Source organism: Engystomops pustulosus, chromosome 2 (assembly GCF_040894005.1).
Source record: "Engystomops pustulosus chromosome 2, aEngPut4.maternal, whole genome shotgun sequence".
NCBI lineage: Eukaryota > Metazoa > Chordata > Amphibia > Anura > Leptodactylidae > Engystomops > Engystomops pustulosus.
Window position 1 is genome coordinate 262,495,358 of NC_092412.1, and position 27,994 is coordinate 262,523,351.

The 27,994-nt window shown below is 54.4% G+C and overlaps 1 protein-coding gene across 3 annotated transcripts; it reads right to left on the reverse strand.

Moving 5' to 3' along the window:
- Positions 1–84: 84 nt before the first annotated feature.
- On the reverse strand, positions 85–27,994 carry LOC140119693 (uncharacterized). Of its 3 annotated transcripts, none has more exons than XM_072139001.1 (10): positions 27,837–27,974; positions 12,865–13,147; positions 12,088–12,333; positions 8,291–8,374; positions 7,723–7,764; positions 7,564–7,617; positions 5,833–5,877; positions 4,881–4,937; positions 1,720–1,790; positions 92–1,524 (listed from the first exon to the last, which is right to left on the reverse strand). In XM_072139001.1, the coding sequence occupies exons 2-9, from the start codon at positions 13,076–13,078 to the stop codon at positions 1,759–1,761; spliced, it is 774 nt and encodes a 257-aa protein (XP_071995102.1). In that variant the 5' UTR covers positions 13,079–13,147; positions 27,837–27,974; the 3' UTR covers positions 92–1,524; positions 1,720–1,758. The 3 variants fall into 3 exon arrangements, with proteins under 3 accessions (XP_071995103.1, XP_071995102.1, XP_071995101.1); XM_072139000.1 differs by having other exon boundaries at positions 94–1,524; positions 12,865–13,152; positions 27,837–27,994; XM_072139002.1 differs by lacking the exon at positions 12,865–13,147 and having other exon boundaries at positions 85–1,524; positions 27,837–27,992.

Below are 27,994 nucleotides of genomic sequence, written 5' to 3' on the forward strand. Positions count from 1 at the left end.
GAGGGTGCACAGACTATTACACCCGGCACATGATGAGGGTGCACAGACTATTACACCCGTCACATCCGGCACATGAGGAGGGTGCACAGACTATTACACCCGTCACATCCGTCACATGATGAGGGTGCACAGACTATTACACCTGTCACATCCGGCACATGATGAGGGTGCACAGACTATTACACCTGTCACATCCGGCACATGATGAGGGTGCACAGACTATTACACCCGTCACATGTTGTTTTCATGCATGTTGCACATTTACCTCAGTCCAGTCCTGAATATTCCTGTGTCCATCAGTTATTACAGATCACCCTGAAATGCATTATCCCAAACTAAAAATGATTAAGATTATTGGGGGGGCCCAAACTTTCCATGTGACCGTATGAGGAGATTTAAGAATCTTCTCTTCATAGGAAAACCCCTTTCATGTTCTTAATACATTTTGTTCTCATCTCTTCTATAACATTCATCATCACATAAGGTACAGGCCGAAGGAGCAACAAGGTAACAACAGGAGCGACACAGAGGAGGAGGGGCCTCACAAGGGAGGGGGCGCCCCCACGGAGGAGGATGGACATCACAAGGAGGAGGCGTCCTCACAGAGGAGGAGGGGCGTACACACAGAGGAGGAAGGTCATAGAGGAAGGGCGTACACACAGAGGAGGAGGGGCATAGAGGGGCGTGCACAGAGAGGAGGAGGGTCATAGAGGAGGGGCGTCCTCACAGAGGAGGAGGGTCATAGAGGAGGAGGGTCATAGAGGAGGGGCGTCCTCACAGAGGAGGAGGGTCATAGAGGAGGGGCGTACACACAGAGGAGGAGGGGCTTCCTCACAGAGGAGGAGCGTACACATAGAGGAGGAGGGTCATAGAGGGGCGTACACACAGAGGAGGAGGGGCTTCCTCACAGAGGAGGGTCATAGAGGAGGGGCGTACACACACAGAGGAGGAGGGTCATAGAGGAGGGGCGTACACACACAGAGGAGGAGGGTCATAGAGGAGGGGCGTACACACAGAGGAGGGTCATAGAGGAGGGGCATACACACAGAGGAGGGTCATAGAGGAGGGGCATACACACAGAGGAGGGTCATAGAGGAGGGGCATACACACAGAGGAGGGTCATAGAGGAGGGGCATACACACAGAGGAGGGTCATAGAGGAGGGGCGTACACACAGAGGAGGGTCATAGAGGAGGGGCATACACACAGAGGAGGGTCATAGAGGAGGGGCGTACACACAGAGGAGGGTCATAGAGGAGGGGCGTACACACAAAGAAGGAGGGGCGTCCTCACAGAGGAGCGACATGGCAGATGGAGGGGGCGTCCCTAGTGGGACGTGCACCAGGCGCCAGGGCTCCGCATCCTATGCAGTGCACTTATTAGGCCACACAGTGTAGACCTGTGATATTCATATGATAGAAAAATATTAAAAATATAAAAAAAATTGATGTAGATAATAAAATTGTGAAAGTCCTTAAGAGCGAAGGTAAACACGATGACAGCGAGTCCAAGACCAGTCAGGAACCTGCAGGAAAACAAACAAATTATTAGCACGGCAGGCAGGGGGGCCCGACACACTAGGGGGGCAGGCAGGGGAGCCCGACACACTAGGGGGGCAGGCAGGGGGGCCCGACACACTAGGGGGGCAGGCAGGGGGGCCCGACACACTAGGGGGGCAGGCAGGGGGGCCCGGCACATTGAATGATGGTGCTGTACTCACTGTTTGTCTGTGGAGTGACTGCTATAATTTGCTCATCTCTTACTCTTCATTGGCTCCAGATCCGGGATCTCCTAGAAGGTCACAGGTAAATGATCATTTATTCTGGGTCCATCCAGGGGTGCAGGGGGCATCGGAGGGGGACACATAGTAATTACACCAGGATACAAGTGGCGCCGCGTCCCAGGAAGGGGGTCGAGGTACGACCTCCCACACAGGAGAACACCAGGATGGAGGACGAGGCGCCACGTCCCACACAGGAGAACACCAGGATCCATCAGGAAGGAGGACGAGGCGCCACGTCTTACACAGGAGAACACCAGGATCCATCAGGAAGGAGGACGAGGCGCCACGTCCCCCACAGGAGAACACCAGGATCCATCAGGAAGGAGGACGAGGCGCCACATCGCCCACAGGAGAACACCAGGATATATCAGGAAGGAGGACGAGGCACCACGTCCCCCACAGGAGAACACCAGGATCCATCAGGAAGGAGGACGAGGCGCCACATCCCCCACAGGAGAACACCAGGATCCATCAGGAAGGAGGACGAGGCGCCACGTCCCCCTCAGGAGAACACCAGGATCCATCAGGAAGGAGGACGAGGCGCCACATCCCACACAGGAGAACACCAGGATCCATCAGGAAGGAGGACGAGGCGCCACGTCTTACACAGGAGAACACCAGGATCCATCAGGAAGGAGGACGAGGCGCCACGTCTTACACAGGAGAACACCAGGATCCATCAGGAAGGAGGACGAGGCGCCACGTCCCCCACAGGAGAACACCAGGATCCATCAGGAAGGAGGACGAGGCGCCACATCCCACACAGGAGAACACCAGGATCCATCAGGAAGGACGAGGCGCCACGTCCCCCACAGGAGAACACCAGGATCCTTCAGGAAGGAGGACGAGGCGCCACGTCTTACACAGGAGAACACCAGGATCCATCAGGAAGGACGAGGCGCCACGTCCCCCACAGGAGAACACCAGGATCCATCAGGAAGGACGAGGCGCCACGTCCCCCACAGGAGAACACCAGGATCCATCAGGAAGGAGGACGAGGCTCCACGTCTTACACAGGAGAACACCAGGATCCATCAGGAAGGAGGACGAGGCGCCACATCCCACACAGGAGAACACCAGGATCCATCAGGAAGGACGAGGCGCCACGTCCCCCACAGGAGAACACCAGGATCCATCAGGAAGGACGAGGCGCCACGTCCCCCACAGGAGAACACCAGGATCCATCAGGAAGGAGGACGAGGCGCCACGTCCCCCACAGGAGAACACCAGGATCCATCAGGAAGGAGGACGAGGCACCACGTCCCCCACAGGAGAACACCAGGATCCATCAGGAAGGAGGACGAGGCGCCACGTCCCCCACAGGAGAACACCAGGATCCATCAGGAAGGAGGACGAGGCGCCACGTCCCCCACAGGAGAACACCAGGATCCATCAGGAAGGAGGACGAGGCGCCACGTCCCACACAGGAGAACACCAGGATCCATCAGGAAGGAGGACGAGGCGCCACGTCCCACACAGGAGAACACCAGGATCCATCAGGAAGGAGGACAAAGCGCCACGTCCCCCACAGGAGAACACCAGGATCCATCAGGAAGGAGGACGAGGCGCCACGTCCCCCACAGGAGAACACCAGGATCCATCAAGAAGGAGGACGAGGCGCCACGTCCCCCACAGGAGAACACCAGGATCCATCAGGAAGGAGGACGAGGCTCCACATCCCACACAGGAGAACACCAGGATCCATCAGGAAGGAGGACGAGGCGCCACGTCCCACACAGGAGAACACCAGGATCCATTAGGAAGGAGGACGAGGCTCCACATCCCCCACAGGAGAACACCAGGATCCATCAGGAAGGAGGACGAGGCGCCACGTCCCCCACAAGAAAACACCAGGATCCATCAGGAAGGAGGACAAGGCGTCACGTCCTACACAGGAGAACACCAGGATCCATCAGGAAGGAGGACGAGGCGACACGTCCCCCTCAGGAGAACACCAGGATCCATCAGGAAGGAGGACGAGGCGCCACGTCCCCCACAGGAGAACACCAGGATATATCAGGAAGGAGGACGAGGCTCCACGTCCCACACAGGAGAACACCAGGATCCATCAGGAAGGAGGACGAGGCGCCACGTCCCCCTCAGGAGAACACCAGGATCCATCAGGAAGGAGGGACAAGGCGCCACGTCCCCCACAGGAGAACACCAGGATCCATCAGGAAGGAGGACGAGGCGCCACGTCCCCCACAGGAGAACACCAGGATCCATCAGGAAGGAAGACGAGGCGCCACGTCTTACACAGGAGAACACCAGGATATATCAGGAAGGAAGACGAGGCACCACGTCCCCCACAGGAGAACACCAGGATCCATCAGGAAGGAGGACGAGGCGCCACGTCCCCCACAGGAGAACACCAGGATCCATCAGGAAGGAGGACGAGGCTCCACATCCCACACAGGAGAACACCAGGATCCATCAGGAAGGAGGACGAGGCGCCACGTCCCACACAGGAGAACACCAGGATCCATTAGGAAGGAGGACGAGGCTCCACATCCCCCACAGGAGAACACCAGGATCCATCAGGAAGGAGGACGAGGCGCCACGTCCCCCACAAGAAAACACCAGGATCCATCAGGAAGGAGGACAAGGCGCCACGTCCCCCACAGGAGAACACCAGGATCCATCAGGAAGGAGGACGAGGCGTCACGTCCCCCACAGGAGAACACCAGGATCCATCAGGAAGGAGGACGAGGCGCCACGTCCCCCACAGGAGAACACCGGGATCCATCAGGAAGGAGGACGAGGCGCCACGTCCCCCACAGGAGAACACCAGGATATATCAGGAAGGAGGACGAGGCGCCACGTCCCACACAGGAGAACACCAGGATCCATCAGGAAGGAGGACGAGGCGCCACGTCCCCCACAGGAGAACACCAGGATCCATCAGGAAGGAGGACGAGGCGCCACATGCCACACAGGAGAACACCAGGATCCATCAGGAAGGAGGACGAGGCGCCACGTCCCCCACAGGAGAACACCAGGATCCATCAGGAAGGAGGACGAGGCGCCACGTCCCACACAGGAGAACACCAGGATCCATCAGGAAGGAGGACGGAGCTGCTCACGTACTGGTCACTCACCTTCATTCCTCTCTGGGTTCAGTTCTGCAGCTTCTTCTCCATTTTCTTTGTAATGTCCTAAAAAGTGACAGAGAGGAAGATTCATCGGGAGGTTCTCAGCAGGACGGAGGAGTCAGAGTCCATTTTGGTGGAGTTGGAGTTGGAATAAAAGGAACCGACTCCTAAAATTTATGATAAGTTGTTACAATTCGATCACTGAAGGTTGTGAATTTGGGGAAATGATGTCCTATAGATGTCTGTTGTATTCCTGATCCAAGGATGACAGCTTTTAGTGGAGATGGAGGTGACTGCACATTATGTACATGCTCAGCAGTGAAGCTTCTCCCCTACAGGTGAAAAGGGGAAGGAACATCTGAACTTATCTTTGATCTTCTAGTGGGATCAGGAACCCCGGATGTGGACAGGACTGTCCAATGTATGTTCTCCCGGCACGACACCGTCTGCCCTCTCCCATGCCTGGATGTGTGACTGATGTGCAGTGTAACATCCTCCAGCCCCCGGACGTGTGACTGATGTGCAGTGTAACATCCTCCAGCCCCCGGACGTGTGACTGATGTGCAGTGTAACATCCTCCAGCCCCCGGACGTGTGACTGATGTGCAGTGTAACATCCTCCAGCCCCCGGACGTGTGACTGATGTGCAGTGTAACATCCTCCAGCCCCCGGACGTGTGACTGATGTGCAGTGTAACATCCTCCAGCCCCCGGACGTGTGACTGATGTGCAGTGTAACATCCTCCAGCCCCCGGACGTGTGACTGATGTGCAGTGTAACATCCTCCAGCCCCCGGACGTGTGACTGATGTGCAGTGTAACATCCTCCAGCCCCCGGACGTGTGACTGATGTGCAGTGTAACATCCTCCAGCCCCCGGACGTGTGACTGATGTGCAGTGTAACATCCTCCAGCCCCCGGACGTGTGACTGATGTGCAGTGTAACATCCTCCATCACTCACCTGGATTCTGCTTCACCAATTCGTGTCCATTTCCTTTCGGAGATTCTAGAAGAGATGAATGGAACATTCTCATTAGAGGGAAGTAGCATCGTACATGGAGGAGCAGCCGCTGGCCGGAGACAATATAGGACTGTGCAGGACGAGGCGCCACGTCTTACACAGGAGAACACCAGGATCCATCAGGAAGGAGGACGGAGCAGAACTGACCAGTGACCTCCTCTCCTGTGTGTGATGGATCCAGTGACCTCCTCTCCTGTGTGTGATGGATCCAGTGACCTCCTCTCCTATGTGTGATGGATCCAGTGACCTCCTCTCCTGTGTGTGATGGATCCAGTGACCTCCTCTCCTGTGTGTGATGGATCCAGTGACCTCCTCTCCTATGTGTGATGGATCCAGTGACCTCCTCTCCTGTGTGTGATGGATCCAGTGACCTCCTCTCCTGTGTGTGATGGATCCAGTGACCCCCTCTCCTGTGTGTGATGGATCCAGTGACCTCCTCTCCTATGTGTGATGGATCCAGTGACCTCCTCTCCTGTGTGTGATGGATCCAGTGACCTCCTCTCCTGTGTGTGATGGATCCAGTGACCCCCTCTCCTATGTGTGATGGATCCAGTGATCTCCTCTCCTATGTGTGATGGATCCAGTGATCTCCTCTCCTATGTGTGATGGATCCAGTGACCCCCTCTCCTATGTGTGATGGATCCAGTGACCCCCTCTCCTATGTGTGATGGATCCAGTGACCCCCTCTCCTGTGTGTCATGGATCCAGTGACCCCCTCTCCTGTGTGTCATGGATCCAGTGACCCCCTCTCCTATGTGTGATGGATCCAGTGACCTCCTCTTCTATGTGTGATGGATCCAGTGACCTCCTCTCCTATGTGTGATGGATCCAGTGACCTCCTCTCCTATGTGTGATGGATCCAGTGACCCCCTCTCCTATGTGTGATGGATCCAGTGACCTCCTCTCCTATGTGTGATGGATCCAGTGACCTCCTCTCCTATGTGTGATGGATCCAGTGACCTCCTCTCCTATGTGTGATGGATCCAGTGACCTCCTCTCCTATGTGTGATGGATCCAGTGACCTCCTCTCCTATGTGTGATGGATCCAGTGACCTCCTCTCCTATGTGTGATGGATCCAGTGATCTCCTCTCCTGTGTGTGATGGATCCAGTGACCTCCTCTCCTATGTGTGATGGATCCAGTGACCTCCTCTCCTATGTGTGATGGATCCAGTGACCTCCTCTCCTATGTGTGATGGATCCAGTGACCTCCTCTCCTATGTGTGATGGATCCAGTGACCTCCTCTCCTATGTGTGATGGATCCAGTGACCTCCTCTCCTATGTGTGATGGATCCAGTGACCTCCTCTCCTATGTGTGATGGATCCAGTGACCTCCTCTCCTATGTGTGATGGATCCAGTGACCTCCTCTTCTATGTGTGATGGATCCAGTGATCTCCTCCTCTTGTGTGATGGATCCAGTGACCTCCTCTTCTATGTGTGATGGATCCAGTGACCTCCTCTCCTATGTGTGATGGATCCAGTGATCTCCTCTCCTATGTGTGATGGATCCAGTGACCTCCTCTCCTATGTGTGATGGATCCAGTGACCTCCTCTCCTATGTGTGATGGATCCAGTGACCTCCTCCTCTTGTGTGATGGATCCAGTGACCTCCTGAGGTCCCCTTCCTCCTGTGTATACATGTATGTGTGCAGGTGTGAGGGGTCACTCACCTGTAGGTTCTGGGTTCAGTCCTGCAGTTTCTTCTACGTTTCCGATCGGATCTTCTAGAAGAGAGAAAGATTCATCAGAAGGTTCTTACCCCCCGACCCCGGCACTGACCCCAGGGGAGGTCATGGAGGGGTCATACACAGACATGACACAATACTCACCTGTTGTTTTGGGAAGACACGGGAGGAAGCCACGGATTTTCTCTAAGGAAATAAAATGTATTTTAAAAAACATTCACAGAAACAGCAACAGGAAACAAGTACTTCCCTGCGTAATGCCAGCTCCGCCACAAGTACTTCCCTGCGTAATGCCAGCTCCGCCACAAGTACTTCCCTGCGTAATGCCAGCTCCGCCACAAGTACTTCCCTGCGTAATGCCAGCTCCGCCACAAGTACTTCCCTGCGTAATGCCAGCTCCGCCACAAGTACTTCCCTGCGTAATGCCAGCTCCGCCACAAGTACTTCCCTGCGTAATGCCAGCTCCGCCACAAGTACTTCCCTGCGTAATGCCAGCTCCGCCACAAGTACTTCCCTGCGTAATGCCAGCTCCGCCACAAGTACTTCCCTGCGTAATGCCAGCTCCGCCACAAGTACTTCCCTGCGTAATGCCAGCTCCGCCACAAGTACTTCCCTGCGTAATGCCAGCTCCGCCACAAGTACTTACCTGTGTAATGCCAGCTCCGCCACAAGTACTTCCCTGCGTAATACCAGCTCCGCCACAACTACTTACCTCTGTAATACCAGCCCAGGACAACGAAGAGGAGAAAGAGGAGGAGCAGGACCCAAAGCGCTTGTAAGCTTCTCCCCCCAACATCTGCCGAACAAGACAAATCACTGATCAGAGACACAAAGTCACAACCCCCCCTATATCATATATACTACTACTACCTGTATATACTACTACTACTCCACCTCTATATACACCCCTACTACTCCTCCTCCACCACCTCTATATACACCCCTACTACTACTCCTCCTCTATATACACCCCTACTACTCCTCCACCTCTATATACACCCCTACTACTCCTCCTCCACCTCTATATACACCCCTACTACTCCTCCTCCTCTATATACACCCCTACTACTCCTCCTCCACCTCTATATACACCCCTACTACTACTCCTCCATCTCTATATACACCCCTACTACTACTCCTCCATCTCTATATACACCCCTACTACTACTCCTCCTCCTCTATATACACCCCTACTACTCCTCCACCTCTATATACACCCCTACTACTCCTCCTCCTCCACCTCTATATACACCCCTACTACTCCTCCTCCTCCACCTCTATATACACACCTACTACTCCTCCTCCTCCACCTCTATATACACACCTACTACTCCTCCTCCTCTATATACACCCCTACTACTACTACTACTCCACCTCTATATACACCCCTACTACTCCTCCTCCTCTATATACACCCCTACTACTACTCCTCCTCTATATACACCCCTACTACTCCTCCTCCTCTATATACACCCCTACTACTCCTCCTCCTCTATATACACCCCTACTACTCCTCCTCCCCCTCTATATACACCCCTACTACTCCTCCTCCACCTCTATATACACCCCTACTACTCCTCCTCCTCTATATACACCCCTACTACTACTCCTCCTCTATATACACCCCTACTACTACTCCACCTCTATATACACCCCTACTACTCCTCCTCCTCTATATACACCCCTACTACTCCTCCTCCACCTCTATATACACCCCTACTCCTCCTCCTCCACCTCTATATACACCCCTACTACTCCTCCACCTCTATATACACCCCTACTACTCCTCCTCCTCTATATACACCCCTACTACTCCTCCTCCTCTATATACACCCCTACTACTCCTCCTCCTCTATATACACCCCTACTACTCCTCCTCCACCTCTATATACACCCCTACTACTACTCCTCCTCTATATACACCCCTACTACTACTACTACTCCACCTCTATATACACCCCTACTACTCCTCCTCCTCTATATACACCCCTACTACTACTACTACTCCACCTCTATATACACCCCTACTACTCCTCCTCCTCTATATACACCCATACTACTCCTCCACCTCTATATACACCCCTACTACTCCTCCACCTCTATATACACCCCTACTACTCCTCCTCCTCTATATACACCCCTACTACTCCTCCTCCTCTATATACACCCCTACTACTCCTCCTCCTCTATATACACCCCTACTACTCCTCCTCCTCTATATACACCCCTACTCCTCCTCCACCTCTATATACACCCCTACTACTCCTCCTCCTCCACCTCTATATACACCCCTACTCCTCCTCCACCTCTATATACACCCCTACTCCTCCTCCTCTATATACACCCCTACTCCTCCTCCTCTATATACACCCCTACTCCTCCTCCTCCACCTCTATATACACCCCTACTCCTCCACCTCCACCTCTATATACACCCCTACTCCTCCACCTCCACCTCTATATACACCCCTACTCCTCCACCTCTATATACACCCCTACTACTCCTCCTCCTCCACCTCTATATACACCCCTACTCCTCCTCCACCTCTATATACACCCCTACTCCTCCTCCTCTATATACACCCCTACTCCTCCTCCTCTATATACACCCCTACTCCTCCTCCTCCTCCTCTATATACACCCCTACTCCTCCTCCTCCACCTCTATATACACCCCTACTCCTCCACCTCCACCTCTATATACACCCCTACTCCTCCTCCTCCTCTATATACACCCCTACTCCTCCTCCTCCTCTATATACACCCCTACTCCTCCTCCTCCTCTATATACACCCCTACTCCTCCTCCTCCTCTATATACACCCCTACTCCTCCTCCTCCTCTATATACACCCCTACTCCTCCTCCTCCTCTATATACACCCCTACTCCTCCTCCTCCTCTATATACACCCCTACTCCTCCTCCTCCTCCACCTCTATATACACCCCTACTCCTCCTCCTCCTCTATATACACCCCTACTCCTCCTCCTCCTCCTCCTCTATATACACCCCTACTCCTCCTCCTCCTCCTCTATATACACCCCTACTACTCCTCCACCTCTATATACACCCCTACTACTCCTCCACCTCTATATACACCCCTACTCCTCCTCCTCCTCCTCTATATACACCCCTACTCCTCCTCCTCCTCTATACACCCCTACTACTCCTCCACCTCTATATACACCCCTACTACTCCTCCTCCACCTCTATATACACCCCTACTACTACTCCTCCTGCTCCACCTCTATATACACCCCTACTACTCCTCCTCCTCCTCCACCTCTATATACACCCCTACTCCTCCTCCTCCTCCACCTCTATATACACCCCTACTCCTCCTCCACCTCTATATACACCCCTACTACTCCTCCTCCTCTATATACACCCCTACTACTCCTCCTCCACCTCTATATACACCCCTACTCCTCCTCCTCTATATACACCCCTACTCCCTCCTCCACCTCTATATACACCCCTACTACTCCTCCACCTCTATATACACCCCTACTACTCCTCCTCCACCTCTATATACACCCCTACTACTCCTCCTCCACCTCTATATACACCCCTACTACTCCTCCTCCACCTCTATATACACCCCTACTCCTCCTCCTCTATATACACCCCTACTCCTCCTCCTCCACCTCTATAAACACCCCTACTCCTCCACCTCTATATACACCCCTACTCCTCCTCCTCCTCTATATACACCCCTACTCCTCCTCCTCCTCCACCTCTATATACACCCCTACTCCTCCTCCTCCTTCCACCTCTATATACACCCCTACTCCTCCTCCACCTCTATATACACCCCTACTCCTCCTCCTCCTCTATATACACCCCTACTACTACTCCTCCTCCACCTCTATATACACCCCTACTACTACTCCTTCTCTATATACACCCCTACTCCTCCTCCTCCACCTCTATATACACCCCTACTACTACTCCTTCTCTATATACACCCCTACTCCTCCTCCTCCATATACACCCCTACTCCTCCTCCTCCTCCACCTCTATATACACCCCTACTCCTCCTCCACCTCTATATACACCCCTACTCCTCCTCCTCCTCCACCTCTATATACACCCCTACTCCTCCTCCTCCTCCACCTCTATATACACCCCTACTCCTCCTCCTCCTCCACCTCTATATACACCCCTACTCCTCCTTCTCCACCACCTCTATATACACCCCTACTCCTCCTCCTCCATATACACCCCTACTCCTCCTCCTCCACCTCTATATACACCCCTACTCCTCCTCCTCCTCCTCTATATACACCCCTACTCCTCCTCCTCCACCTCTATATACACCCCTACTCCTCCTCGTCCTCCACCTCTATATACACCCCTACTCCTCCTCCTCCACCTCTATATACACCCCTACAACTACTACTCCTCCTCCACCTCTATATACACCCCTACTACTCCTCCACCTCCTCTATATACACCCCTACTACCTGTATACATCACTATATGTACTACGCCTCCCCCGCTTGCACCCACCTTCGCTCTTGGCAGGTACGGAGAAAGTGTCGCTAGTATTAGTGACCTCATTCCTGGCGACACAGGTGATTGGCTGTGGATCCTCTCTCGTGGGTACGGTGATGTTCTGTGTTGTATTGAAGACCGGACCACCGCTACTTCTCCATTCATACCAGGAGGGGGGAGGACCAGGACCGGAGCACGAGCATTGCAACGTCACACTGTCCCCCGCGACGTCAGCACTGACCCGCACCGGACACACGTGATCTGTAAGAGAATCAGCACATTACTACACCACGTGCCGCCACCGCCGCCCCCACTGCCGCCACAGCGCCCCCACTGCCGCCACAGCGCCCCCACTGCCGCCACAGCGCCCCCACTGCCGCCACAGCGCCCCCACTGCCGCCACAGCCACCACAGCCACTGCCACCACAGCGCAGCCCCTGCTACCACCGCCACTGCCAGCACAGCCACGCCACCACAGCGCAGCCGCTGGGGGGGGGTTGCCCCAGGGTCCATGTGATACGGTGTTGGGGTCCCATGTAGCTGGGAGCTATATATAGATGAGCTATATAGTATGTGGTAGCAGTGGTGGGGCTGTGGTGGCACCACCACTGCTACCACATACCATATAGCTCATAAAACTGACAGCTACATGGGACCCCAACACCGTATCACATGGACCCTGGAGGAAACCCCATCCCCCCCCACAGGACGCCATAGTGACGGGGACTCCCCCCCCCCCCCCCCCCCCACAGTGAGGGGGTCACATGACACACATCGGGGTCCTGCACTCACCGTACACCTGGAGCCTGAAATCCTTGTGGAATAGTTGTCCTTGCAGCAGCAGAGTCGCCCTGTACTCCCCGCTGTCACCTGGGGTCACATTCTTCAGGATCAGCGTCTTCTCCCCCAGATCAGCGGCCGCCCGATCCCCCCTCTCTCCATAGAAGTACGGAGCCTGCCCCTCCTCCAGGTCCACCAGCTTACTGCCATTCACCAGCCAGCTCATCTCCGAGGGACGGACAATGGTGTCAGCTGTAAGTGTCACATTCCTGCCCGACACCACCGCCACCACCTCCTGCCCTGCAACACACACAGTACACTCCAGAGCTGCACTCACCATCCTGCTGTGTACATACATGACATTACTTATCCTGTACTGATCCTGAGTTACATGCTGTATTATACTCCAGAGCTGCACTCACTATTCTGCTGCTGGTGCAGTCACTGTGTACATACATGACATTACTTATCCTGTACTGATCCTGAGTTACATCCTGTATTATACTCCAGAGCTGCACTCACTATTCTGCTGCTGGTGCAGTCACTGTGTACATACATGACATTACTTATCCTGTACTGATCCTAAGTTACATCCTGTATTATACTCCAGAGCTGCACTCACTATTCTGCTGCTGGTGCAGTCACTGTGTACATACATGACATTACTTATCCTGTACTGATCCTGAGTTACATCCTGTATTATACTCCAGAGCTGCACTCACTATTCTGCTGCTGGTGCAGTCACTGTGTACATACATGACATTACTTATCCTGTACTGATCCTGAGTTACATCCTGTATTATACCCCAGAGCTGCACTCACTATTCTGCTGCTGGTGCAGTCACTGTGTACATACATGACATTACTTATCCTGTACTGATCCTGAGTTACATCCTGTATTATACCCCAGAGCTGCACTCACTATTCTGCTGCTGGTGCAGTCACTGTACATACATGACATTACTTATCCTGTACTGATCCTGAGTTACATCCTGTATTATACCCCAGAGCTGCGCTCACTATTCTGCTGCTGGTGCAGTCACTGTGTACATACATGACATTACTTATCCTGTACTGATCCTGAGTTACATCCTGTATTATACCCCAGAGTTGCACTCACTATTCTGCTGCTGGTGCAGTCACTGTACATACATGACATTACTTATCCTGTACTGATCCTGAGTTACATCCTGTATTATACCCCAGAGCTGCACTCACTATTCTGCTGCTGGTGCAGTCACTGTACATACATGACATTACTTATCCTGTACTGATCCTGAGTTACATCCTGTATTATACTCCAGAGCTGCACTCACTATTCTGCTGCTGGTGCAGTCACTGTGTACATACATGACATTACTTATCCTGTACTGATCCTGAGTTACATCCTGTATTATACTCCAGAGCTGCACTCACTATTCTGCTGCTGGTGCAGTCACTGTGTACATACATGACATTACTTATCCTGTACTGATCCTGAGTTACATCCTGTATTATACCCCAGAGCTGCACTCACTATTCTGCTGCTGGTGCAGTCACTGTGTACATACATGACATTACTTATCCTGTACTGATCCTGAGTTACATCCTGTATTATACCCCAGATCTGCACTCACTATTCTGCTGCTGGTGCAGTCACTGTGTACATACATGACATTACTTATCCTGTACTGATCCTGAGTTACATCCTGTATTATACCCCAGAGCTGCACTCACCATCCTGCTGTGTACATACATGACATTACTTATCCTGTACTGATCCTGAGTTACATCCTGTATTATACCCCAGAGCTGCACTCACTATTCTGCTGCTGGTGCAGTCACTGTGTACATACATGACATTACTTATCCTGTACTGATCCTGAGTTACATCCTGTATTATACCCCAGAGCTGCACTCACTATTCTGCTGCTGGTGCAGTCACTGTGTACATACATGACATTACTTATCCTGTACTGATCCTGAGTTACATGCTGTATTATACCCCAGAGCTGCACTCACTATTCTGCTGCTGCTGCAGTCACTGTGTACATACATGGCATTACTTATCCTGTACTGATCCTGAGTTACATCCTGTATTATACCCCAGAGCTGCACTCACTATTCTGCTGCTGGTGCAGTCACTGTGTACATACATGACATTACTTATCCTGTACTGATCCTGAGTTACATCCTGTATTATACTCCAGAGCTGCACTCACTATTCTGCTGCTGGTGCAGTCACTGTGTACATACATGACATTACTTATCCTGTACTGATCCTGAGTTACATCCTGTATTATACCCCAGAGCTGCACTCACTATTCTGCTGCTGGTGCAGTCACTGTGTACATACATGACATTACTTATCCTGTACTGATCCTGAGTTACATCCTGTATTATACCCCAGAGCTGCACTCACTATTCTGCTGCTGGTGCAGTCACTGTGTACATACATGACATTACTTATCCTGTACTGATCCTGAGTTACATCCTGTATTATACTCCAGAGCTGCACTCACTATTCTGCTGCTGGTGCAGTCACTGTACATACATGACATTACTTATCCTGTACTGATCCTGAGTTACATCCTGTATATACCCCAGAGCTCTACTCACTATTCTGCTGCTGGTGCAGTCACTGTGTACATACATGACATTACTTATCCTGTACTGATCCTGAGTTACATCCTGTATTATACTCCAGAGCTGCACTCACTATTCTGCTGCTGGTGCAGTCACTGTGTACATACATGACATTACTTATCCTGTACTGATCCTGAGTTACATCCTGTAAATCTTTTATTTTATATATAAAAATGAAAAACATTACAACAATAAACATAAATAAAGCCATAACTTCTGGCAAAACAAAACAATAATACAAACTAAAAGAGACTTACGAAAATCTCCTGGCCCAGCCACACACACACCACACAATTAGCATTATAAAACAAAACCTTCACCCAATCCCACCACCTAATAATTTTTTTTTTTTTTTTTTTAATATAATTTTTTATAATTTTTTTTTTTTTTTTAATATAATTTTTTATAATTTTTTTTTTTTTTTTTTTTTTTCCATAAATAACTAAAGAATACACAGCAAAAAAAAGACAAACAGGAAATAAAAACATTAAATATAACTAACTAAATCCCACGCCCATCACCCTCCCACCAAGACACTGGTCTAACGTCCAAAGTCCGCGCTATATAGTCCAGACCAGTGCCCAGGATCATATTGTCCAAATCCCGTCCACCCCCCCTCCCAACCTAACACCCTAACACCAACACCCCAAAACCAACCAAGCTATATACACATTAACTATAACTACATAAATACACACTGTACACAAAATACAAACACATTAAACATATCAACATAACAAAACCAACCACATAAAGCCCAGGTTCGGCTCCTGCAAGCCCAACATCACTATAACCTCAGATACAAAACAAAAATCTACTGTGCAGCATCAGCCCAACACCAGGAGAGGAGATGACAGACTAAGGGACACTAAAGGAGAACCCCCTCCAAAGGAGAGAGGCCCTCCCCGTGCCCAGCCTCTCATACTCCAGAGAGCGCACCTTCACCAGGAGGGGAGAGGACAGACTAAGGGACACTAAGGAGAGAGGTCCTCCCCGTGCCCAGCCTCTCATACTCCAGAGAGCGCACCTTCACCAGGGGGGAGAGGACAGACTAAGGGGCACTAAGGAGAGAGGTCCTCCCCGTGCCCAGCCTCTCATACTCCAGAGAGCGCACCTTCACCAGGAGGGGAGAGGACAGACTAAGGGACACTAAGGAGAGAGGCCCTAGCCGTGCCCAGCCTCTCATACTCCAGAGAGCGCACCTTCACCAGGGGGGAGAGGACAGACTAAGGGACACTAAAGGAGAACCCCCTCCAAAGGAGAGAGGCCCTCCCCGTGCCCCGCCTCTCATACTCCAGAGAGCGCACCTTCACCAGGTCACCCAGAATGTTCCTAACCACCTCATCCACCGGGAGGATTTTACGCTGCGTCGACACTAAACACCGTGCGTTCCACGTGTGGTACCTGACCACTAGGCTAACTAGGAATAACGTGCAGCGGTCCCGGCCACCCAGGCCTCTGAATGCTCCATAGGCCCACTCCGCATAGGAGAGACCGGCCAACCCGGACCAATGGATGGAAGCGCCCACCCGGTTGTACACCTCTGTGTTAAAGGGGCACTGAAGCAGGAAGTGGTCCATGCTCTCCAGCAGGCCACCGCACTCCTCCCGGGGACAACCCCTTTCCTCAGAGCTCCTACACTTCAGATTGTCCCTCACACACAGCTTTCCATGGAAGCAGCGCCAAGCCAAGTCCCAAAACTTCAAGGGGATCCTGATGGAATTCAAAAGACCTAAACCCACCCCAAGATCCCGACTTGGGCAATCCCTGAGGGCCAGAGGCTTCTGGAAACGGGCAAACAGAACCCTCCTGTCAAGGAGTTTCCTCGACAAAGTCCTGATCTCCCACATTCCCAGACCCCACCGGCGAATCACCTTCAGAACCGGGGTAGCGTAAGCCGGAAGATGCCCATGTGGTGTACGGAGATCCTTCACTCGCCCTCCTGTCTCCCATTCCTGGAAGAAAGGCCGAAACCATCCCCTGCAGGAGTATACCCACGGAGGAGCCCTCTCTTTCCAGAGGTTTGCGATATTGATCTTAAGAAAGGTATTCACTAGGAACACCACAGGGTTGACCATACACAACCCTCCTTGTCTCCTCGTGCGGTAAGTAACGTCCCTCTTGATAAGGTTCAGCCTATTCCCCCATAACAGCTGGAAGAACAGACTGTAGACCCGAGTCCAGAGGGGTTCTGGCAACATGCACACACTGCCCAGATATATCAGCAATGGGAGCAGGTAAGTTTTAATCAAGTTCACCCTTTCCCTGAGGGTCAAAGACCAACCCTTCCACTGGTCCACCCTCTGAGCGGCGATCTTAAGCCTGCCGTCCCAGTTTTGCATGGGGTAATCCCCCTGGCCAAATTCGATGCCGAGAACTTTGGCAGAGTCTTGGGGCCCTGGAAGAGTGTCCGGGAGATCAAACCCTGGATCCCCCTCTCACAGCCAGAGACTCTCACACTTATCCCGGTTGATCTTGGACCCAGAAGCCTCTGAGTAGCGGTCAACCTCTGACATCACCCATTGCGCCTCCCCTCTCGAGGACACAAAAACGGTGACATCATCAGCATACGCTACCACCCTTAGAGTGGCTTCCGGTGCCGCCTGGTCCATCCCGACTCCCACCAACGGCCCACGATCAACCCTCCTAAGGAATGGGTCAATCGCGAACACGTATAGAAGTGGGCTCAGAGGACAACCCTGGCGAACACCAGACCCAACCTCAAAAGAGCGGCCAATCCAACCGTTCACAAGCGGGAAACTCTCTGCCCCTGCGTACAAAACCTTTAGCCAATTGACAAACTCCCCCGGCAGGCCATACCTCAGAAGGACAGACCAGAGGTACTCGTGGTTAACCCGATCAAACGCTTTTGCCTGATCCAAGGACAGCAAGTACCCCTTCCAGTTACCAGCCCTGCCCTGCTCCACTGCCTCCCGGACACAAAGCACAGCACTAAATGTACTGCGGCCTGGAACAGAGCAGTGCTGGGTCCCCGAAAGGAGCCGGGGTGCAAACTGCCCCAGCCGATTAAACAGCACCTTTGCCAAAACCTTTCTGTCCGTATTGAGAAGCGCTATGGGACGCCAGTTCTCAATACGAGATCGGTCCTTACCCTTTGACAGGATGATCAGGGCTGACCTCCTCATTGACTTCGGCAGAGCGCCCGAGGAAAGACACTCATTGAATACCTCAGTCAAGAGGGGAACCAAGGCGTCCTTAAAGGTCTTATAAAACTCAGATGTTAAGCCATCCGGACCTGGCGATTTCTTGAGGGCGAGCCCTTCAATCGCCCGGCTGACTTCCTCTTCCCTGATCATCTCTGTCAAAACATCAAGAGAGGGGTCTACTCCTGGCTCAGGGACAGTTTCTGCCAGGAAAGCCGACATCACATCCCGATCTAGATCCTTCCTGCCCAAGAGGTGTGAGTAGAAGGATCTGACGACCTCCAGAATCCCTGATCTGGACCTTTTCAGGGATCCCGTACTGTCAACCAGTCCCGTGACAACTTTACCATTCACTGACATCTTGCAGTTTCTGTAAGGGTCGGGCGAGCGGTATTTCCCGTAATCCCTCTCAAAAACCAAAGATGCGTGTCTATCGTACTGACACCTCTTCAGCAAGGATTTCACTCTGGAGATGTCCTCACGACTACCTCCAGTCGAGACGAGATGCTCGAGTTTCCTCCTCAGACCCTGATACAGGCGGTACCTGTCCAGGCTCCTGAGGCTCGAGAGCTGGCGGAAGAATCTCGCCACCCTTTTCTTGAGCATCTCCCACCACTCTGACTTACTGCTACAAAGGCCCAGCAATGGTACCTGGCTCTGAAGAAAGTCCTCAAAGGATTGTCTTATCTCTGCTTCTTCCAGGAGAGACGAATTGAGCTTCCAGTAGCCTCTTCCCATCCGGGGGGTCTCTGTAACATTCAGAGAAAACAAAATTAAACAGTGGTCGGAGAACTCCACCTCAACAACGGACACTGCTGAAGAGATGGCTTCCTCCTTTAAATAAAACCTGTCTATTCTAGACCTGCAGCTACCCCTATAATAGGTGAACCCCGTGTGACCTGGGGTGTGCCGGATGTGGACATCCACCAGGCGAGCCTCACTGGCTATGCTATTAAGAGCGACGCTATCATAAGTCAGCTTGTCTCTGGAACCTCCCCTATCCTGGGACCTCGTGACAGCATTGAAGTCCCCTCCAAAGACCACCTGCCGACTTGTAAAAAGGTAGGGCTTGATCCTCATAAAGAGACACTTCCTGTCCCACTTGGACTGGGGACCATAGATGTTAATAAGACGAAGTTCTTGTCCCTTCATGAGGACATCCAGGATCAGGCACCTCCCCATTTCTAACTCAATAACTCGTCGGCATTCTACCGGTGCGGTAAATAGTACCGCCACTCCGCTATACGGCTCGGCCGCAAGAGACCAATAGGAAGGCCCGTGTCTCCATTCCCTCTTAGCTTTAAACACGGCCGCCAAATCTGGCAGCCTGGTCTCCTGCAAAAATAAAATGTCGGCTTCAACACGGCCGAGAAAATCAAAGGCCGCAAATCTAGCCGCATCAGACTTAATGCTGGCGACATTAATGGACGCCAGCGTCAACGGAGTGGGTGCCGCCATCATGAGTGATTGAGTTAGACGGCTTTTTTCTTACTACCTCCCTTCCCTCTATTGTCCTCTGAGGATGATCCCTTTTCCCTTTTCCCTTCAGAATTGGGGCAACTTCTTTTTAACGAAATTGAGGTGTCCATGTTATTACTGGCCCCCAAGGACCCACCCGGACCACCCTCTCCTTCGTCCTTGTCTCCTGACTCTGAGTCAGTCTCCCACTCTGAGGACCCGGCTTCCCCAGAGGATAGAGACTCGGCGCCCCCTGCAGGCTGCTCCGCCGCCACCTCCAGAACCCCACCCTCAGCCTCTCCTTCCGAGGAGGCGATCTCATCGAGGGTGAGGAACTGGTTGGAAAGCTCAACCAGAGGGGAGGAAGTTTTCCCTTCCTTAGGTACCTTAGATACGCCGCGTTTTTTCTTTTTCTGCTTGCGCTTATTTTCTAGCCAAATCCTGTTATCCTCATCCATACTCTCATAATGGGAGGACGTGGAGGACATGGCACCTTTCTCGCGCTCCATCCTCCTGACCTCCTCATCCAACTCATCATCCCTCAGGGCCTCAGTAGCATGACCAGCCTCTGAGGAAGGACCAAGGGTCACCCCAGGAACCTGAGGCTTCCCCAGGTCTCTCCCTTTTTGTCTGGCCTCAAGCCGCCTCAACTGAGAAGGTGACTTATTCTTACTTTTCTTCACAGGCCCCTCAGCTCCTCCACCTCTGCTGGTACCTTCCCCAGCAGAAGCAACCTCATGGCTCTCCTCCACTGGGGTCACAACCGCATTGGCAAAGGAGCGAGGACAACGGCTGAAAGGGTGACCGAGCTCACCACACAGGTTACACCTAATGTCCTTACAGGATGCAGCAAGATGACCTAGCCCACCACACAAAGCGCACTTCTGCACTTGGCAGCTGGCGCTAAAGTGTGTGGGGTCACCGCACCTGTGACAGACCTTCGGCTGCCCCTGGTAGAAAATCAGGATTCTGTCCCGTCCAAGAAAGGCTGAAGAAGGAATGTGGGTGACTGTGCCGCCTGAACACTTCAACTTCATCATGAAGGTCCAGGCTCCAGACCAAATGCCAAATTCATCGCGGTTTTTCTGAGGTACCTGTACAACCTCACCATAACGACTGAGCCAAGTCATGATGTCCATGCAAGAAAGTGACTCGTTACGGGTCAAAACGGTCACCTTCTTGACTGCATTTTGGCGAGACACTGCTTGCACAGCAAAGTCTCGCCATGCGGGCTCGTTCTTTGCCAGCTCATAATTCGACCAGAAGAGCTCTAAGCCCTCCGGCCGAACAAAGCTGACATCGAACTCCGGAGTACCATAAGGATGTATCAGGGCAAAGATGTCACTAGCCCTGAAGTTCATCTTCAGGAGGAGCTCCACCACCCTTGACCTGGGTGGGCATGCGTCACTGCCCCTCCAGCGAAGACGAACCACATTCCTACGGGAAGCTCCGGGCCCGGTTGTGGGTAAAGACCATACAGTCTCTCCCCCCCTTTTCTCTTGGAAGGCTGCCAGGCCATGCCTGTCTGTCCAGAAGGACAGATCAACCTCTCTCCCCTCTACAGTGATTGACTTTTCCCCTCTCCTGAGAGCCTCCAGAAGACGCCTTTGCAAAACGCTGTTCCCAGAGCCAGGAGACAAGGAGTTAACCCCACTTGCCCCAGCGGTGACACTCGCATAGCTCCTTATAGGAGCGGCCACCACTGGGGGTGCAGAAGGTCCAGCACGCACAACAGGATCACCCCCCTCAGCACCATGCACCACTCCCACATTCACCACACTATGTGCATTACTGCCTCGCTTCCTTGCATCACTCACACCAGCTGGGCCAGGAGGACCTGGGGTTGCCTCGGCGTCACTGGGCACTGGGGGTAGAGCCACCTCCATAGCTGATACAGCCTGAGAAGAGGCAGCTCCAACCCCGATCTTACTTGTGCCCTCTGCCTCATTGGCATTAACCCCTTGTTGTCCAGCTTTTCTTTTAATGTTTGTCCACCGCTGCTCGCTGGATGAAAGAGGCCTCTTATCTTTATTGAGTCCGGACAGTTTCTTATTACCATCTCCTGGGTCTGATGCCCCAATGCAAAACAACATTTTTCCTTCGCCCTTTCCCGCAGGCTGCACAGGACGCTTGGGAGGCGCCGCACCACAAGCCCCAGCAGCCCCATCACACTGCCGCTGCTCACCGGAGCTAGATGCAGCCACAGCGCTAGGGGCCACAGGAGCCACCGCCACTGCCCCTGGCACTGGGCCACCCCCCCCTCCCACTGGGGGGCAGCGCACAGTACCAGGACCTGCTGGATCGCCCTCACTGTCCGGCCTTTCGGCCGATGCCTTCCCTGCACCATCCTTGCTACTGCAAACAAGGCTGGTGCTCTGCGCCATGATGGAACGTGGCTTTGCACTCTCCCCGCACCCTGGCACCGAGTCCACTGCAGGATTCGTGCTGGGCTGGGCAACGGGGCCTACACGACAGGCTGGCACTGCTGCCCGCCCGGAGGGAACAGGGAGGGGACGAAACACCAGATTCACCTCCTGAGACGCCTTGGTCTTCTTGGGTCTCGTCTTCTTTCTCTTTAGGTCGTCATCTGGCATATCATCACCAAAGGAAAAGTTCTGGAGGTGAACTGGGACTCAAGCTGTCGGATCTGAGCCATTAGCGCCCCCCCCTGGCCGCTGCCATCACTTTCCTCCTCCAGGTTGGCAGAGCCGCAGCCTGATGGTAATGGCGTTTGCTCTGCAGGCAGCCTGTCGTGCGAGGCCTGCTGGTGTTGGCGCAGGCCACCAGACGGACACGGCAGGTCTTCCTCATCCTCCTCATCATCGCCATCATCCGCCTGGATCTCAAGCCCCTTCTGCTTTCTCAGCTGCTCCTGGCGCATCTCCTCAAACCGGGCGTCATTCTCCAGCTTTTCCCTGAACGGACCGCTGTGCTCGCGGATAAGATGTCGCTTCTCCTGCAGAGCGGTGACCTCGGCTTTAAGTCTGTCAATGGTGTTAAGAAGATCAGACTTTTTCTTCTGTGTAGCCACCCCCGCTAGGGCCAAGGTCTCGCGTATCTCCTCCTGGAGCCTATTCAGCGCCTTGCCAGCTTCCTCGTACTCACGGAGGTGCTCAGCAATCCGGGAGCCATAGATGGAAGCAGACTCCCGGGCCTTTAGATGTCCCCATGCTTTTTCAACACCTCCGTGAGCACCCAGCTTTTCAGCTGAACCACCCAGCTTTCCCGCACAGTCACTCAGCTTTCCAGGAGGAGCACTTAGGCTGATGTTACTTGCCTTGATCTTCTGTGAACCGGAGACCTTGCGGCTTTCCTGGGTCTTGGGGGTGGCAGCCGAGGTCACATCGCTGCGTCCTTGGCTCCGGGCAGATCTTCTTACCCCCTCCGCTTTGGCCGGTATCTGGCTTCTCCTGCCCCCGCCGGCCTGGTCCGGGAGGCAGAAGCCTGGGATTTTCCTGCAGGATTCATCCCACAGAACCCACTCCCTCCCTGGGGAGGAGAGAGCAGGCCTGGGTGGATCGGTCTTCCACCAGGTGGTGCAGGAGCTCAGCAGCACACAACCACACCCTTCAGTAGCACACAGCAGAATGAGATTGCACGCACTATTCTGCTGCTGGTGCAGTCACTGTGTACATACATGACATTACTTATCCTGTACTGATCCTGAGTTACATCCTGTATTATACCCCAGAGCTGCACTCACTATTCTGCTGCTGGTGCAGTCACTGTGTACATACATGACATTACTTATCCTGTACTGATCCTGAGTTACATCCTGTATTATACCCCAGAGCTGCACTCACTATTCTGCTGCTGGTGCAGTCACTGTGTACATACATGACATTACTTATCCTGTACTGATCCTGAGTTACATCCTGTATTATACCCCAGAGCTGCACTCACTATTCTACTGCTGGTGCAGTCACTGTACATACATGACATTACTTATCCTGTACTGATCCTGAGTTACATCCTGTATTATACTCCAGAGCTGCACTCACTATTCTGCTGCTGGTGCAGTCACTGTGTACATACATGACATTACTTATCCTGTACTGATCCTGAGTTACATCCTGTATTATACCCAGAGCTGCACTCACTATTCTGCTGCTGGTGCAGTCACTGTGTACATACATGACATTACTTATCCTGTACTGATCCTGAGTTACATCCTGTATTATACCCCAGAGCTGCACTCACTATTCTGCTGCTGGTGCAGTCACTGTGTACATACATGACATTACTTATCCTGTACTGATCCTGAGTTACATCCTGTATTATACTCCAGAGCTGCACTCACTATTCTGCTGCTGGTGCAGTCACTGTGTACATACATGACATTACTTATCCTGTACTGATCCTGAGTTACATCCTGTATTATACTCCAGAGCTGCACTCACTATTCTGCTGCTGGTGCAGTCACTGTGTACATACATGACATTACTTATCCTGTACTGATCCTGAGTTACATCCTGTATTATACTCCAGAGCTGCACTCACTATTCTGCTGCTGGTGCAGTCACTGTGTACATACATGACATTACTTATCCTGTACTGACCCTGAGTTACATCCTGTATTACACCCCAGAGCTGCACTCACTATTCTGCTGCTGGTGCAGTCACTGTGTACATACATGACATTACTTATCCTGTACTGATCCTGAGTTACATCCTGTATTACACCCCAGAGCTGCACTCACTATTCTGCTGCTGGTGCAGTCACTGTGTACATACATGACATTACTTATCCTGTACTGATCCTGAGTTACATCCTGTATTATACTCCAGATCTGCACTCACTATTCTGCTGCTGGTGCAGTCACTGTGTACATACATGACATTACTTATCCTGTACTGATCCTGAGTTACATCCTGTATTATACTCCAGAGCTGCACTCACTATTCTGCTGCTGGTGCAGTCACTGTGTACATACATGACATTACTTATCCTGTACTGATCCTGAGTTACATCCTGTATTATACCCCAGAGCTGCACTCACTATTCTGCTGGAGGAGTTCCTGTGTACTGGGGGGGGGGTCCTCACCCTCCTCCTCCTCCCTGTGTACTGGGGGGGGGGGGTCCTCACCCTCCTCCTCCTCCCTGTGTACTGGGGGGGGGTCCTCACCCTCCTCCTCCTCCCTGTGTACTGGGGGGGGGGTCCTCACCCTCCTCCTCCTCCCTGTGTACTGGGGGGTCCTCACCCTCCTCCCTGTGTACTGGGGGGGGTCCTCACCCTCCTCCCTGTGTACTGGAGGGGGGGTCCTCACCCTCCTCCTCCTCCCTGTGTACGGGGGGGGGGTCCTCACCCTCCTCCTCCTCCCTGTGTACGGGGGGGGGGGGGGGGGTCCTCACCCTCCTCCTCCTCCCTGTGTACGGGGGGGGGGGGGGGTCCTCACCCTCCTCCTCCTCCCTGTGTACGGGGGGGGGGGGGGTCCTCACCCTCCTCCTCCTCCCTGTGTACGGGGGGGGGGTCCTCACCCTCCTCCTCCTCCCTGTGTACGGGGGGGGGGGGGTCCTCACCCTCCTCCTCCTCCCTGTGTACGGGGGGGGGGGGGGGTCCTCACCCTCCTCCTCCTCCCTGTGTACGGGGGGGGGGGGGGTCCTCACCCTCCTCCTCCTCCCTGTGTACGGGGGGGGGGGGGTCCTCACCCTCCTCCTCCTCCCTGTGTACGGGGGGGGGGGGGGGTCCTCACCCTCCTCCTCCTCCCTGTGTACGGGGGGGGGGGGGGTCCTCACCCTCCTCCTCCTCCCTGTGTACGGGGGGGGGGGGGGGGTCCTCACCCTCCTCCTCCTCCCTGTGTACGGGGGGGGGGGTCCTCACCCTCCTCCTCCTCCCTGTGTACTGGGGGGGGGTCCTCACCCTCCTCCTCCTCCCTGTGTACTGGGGGGGGGTCCTCACCCTACTCCTCCTCCTGTGTACTGGGGGGGGGTCCTCACCCTCCTCCTCCTCCCTGTGTACTGGGGGGGGGTCCTCACCCTCCTCCTCCTCCCTGTGTACTGGGGGGGGGTCCTCACCCTCCTCCTCCTCCCTGTGTACTGGGGGGGGGGTCCTCACCCTCCTCCTCCTCCCTGTGTACTGGGGGGGTCCTCACCCTCCTCCCTGTGTACTGGGGGGGGGGTCCTCACCCTCCTCCCTGTGTACTGGGGGGGGGTCCTCACCCTCCTCCTCCTCCCTGTGTACGGGGGGGGGGTCCTCACCCTCCTCCTCCTCCCTGTGTACGGGGGGGGGGGGGGGGGGTCCTCACCCTCCTCCTCCTCCCTGTGTACGGGGGGGGGGGGGTCCTCACCCTCCTCCTCCTCCTCCCTGTGTACGGGGGGGGGGGGGGTCCTCACCCTCCTCCCTGTGTACGGGGGGGGGGGGTCCTCACCCTCCTCCTCCCTGTGTACGGGGGGGGGGGGGGTCCTCACCCTCCTCCTCCTCCCTGTGTACGGGGGGGGGGGGGGGTCCTCACCCTCCTCCTCCTCCCTGTGTACGGGGGGGGGGGGGGGGGTCCTCACCCTCCTCCTCCTCCCTGTGTACGGGGGGGGGTCCTCACCCTCCTCCTCCTCCCTGTGTACGGGGGGGGGGGGGTCCTCACCCTCCTCCTCCTCCCTGTGTACGGGGGGGGGGGGGGTCCTCACCCTCCTCCTCCTCCCTGTGTACGGGGGGGGGGGGGGTCCTCACCCTCCTCCTCCTCCCTGTGTACGGGGGGGGGGGTCCTCACCCTCCTCCTCCTCCCTGTGTACGGGGGGGGGGGTCCCTCACCCTCCTCCTCCTCCCTGTGTACGGGGGGGGGGGGTCCTCACCCTCCTCCTCCTCCCTGTGTACTGGGGGGGGGGTCCTCACACTCCTCCTCCTCCCTGTGTACTGGGGGGGGTCCTCAGCCTCCTCCTCCTCCCTGTGTACTGGGGGGGGGTCCTCAGCCTCCTCCTCCTCCCTGTGTACTGGGGGGGGGTCCTCAGCCTCCTCCTCCTCCCTGTGTACTGGGGGGTCCTCAGCCTCCTCCTCCCTGTGTACTGGGGGGTCCTCAGCCTCCTCCTCCCTGTGTACTGGGGGGTCCTCAGCCTCCTCCTCCCTGTGTACTGGGGGGTCCTCACCCTCCTCCTCCTGTACTGGGGGGTCCTCACCCTCCTCCTCCTGTACTGGGGGGTCCTCACCCTCCTCCTCCTGTACTGGGGGGTCCTCACCCTCCTCCTCCTGTACTGGGGGGTCCTCAGCCTCCTCCTCCTGTACTGGGGGGTCCTCACCCTCCTCCTCCTGTACTGGGGGGTCCTCACCCTCCTCCTCCTGTACTGGGGGGTCCTCACCCTCCTCCTCCTGTACTGGGGGGTCCTCACCCTCCTCCTCCTGTACTGGGGGGTCCTCAGCCTCCTCCTCCTGTACTGGGGGGTCCTCACCCTCCTCCTCCTGTACTGGGGGGTCCTCACCCTCCTCCTCCTGTACTGGGGGGTCCTCAGCCTCCTCCTCCTGTACTGGGGGGTCCTCAGCCTCCTCCTCCTGTACTGGGGGGTCCTCAGCCTCCTCCTCCTGTACTGGGGGGTCCTCAGCCTCCTCCTCCTGTACTGGGGGGTCCTCAGCCTCCTCCTCCTGTACTGGGGGGTCCTCACCCTCCTCCTCCTGTACTGGGGGGTCCTCACCCTCCTCCTCCTGTACTGGGGGGTCCTCACCCTCCTCCTCCTGTACGGAGGGTCCCTGGTGCCCTCTCTGGCGCCTCCTGCCGGTAGCTCCGGGTGTGGCCGCCTTTCCCATCACTCACCCCGGCACCAGGAGACGAGGCTCAGCCCGAGCAGGAGCGCGGCCCAGAACTTCATCACCCGGATAATAGAACCAACACCAGAACCTCACAGGGCGTGACCCCGCACCCCAGAGCAGGAAGACTGCAAAACGAAACTAACGGGTCACGTGACCATAACC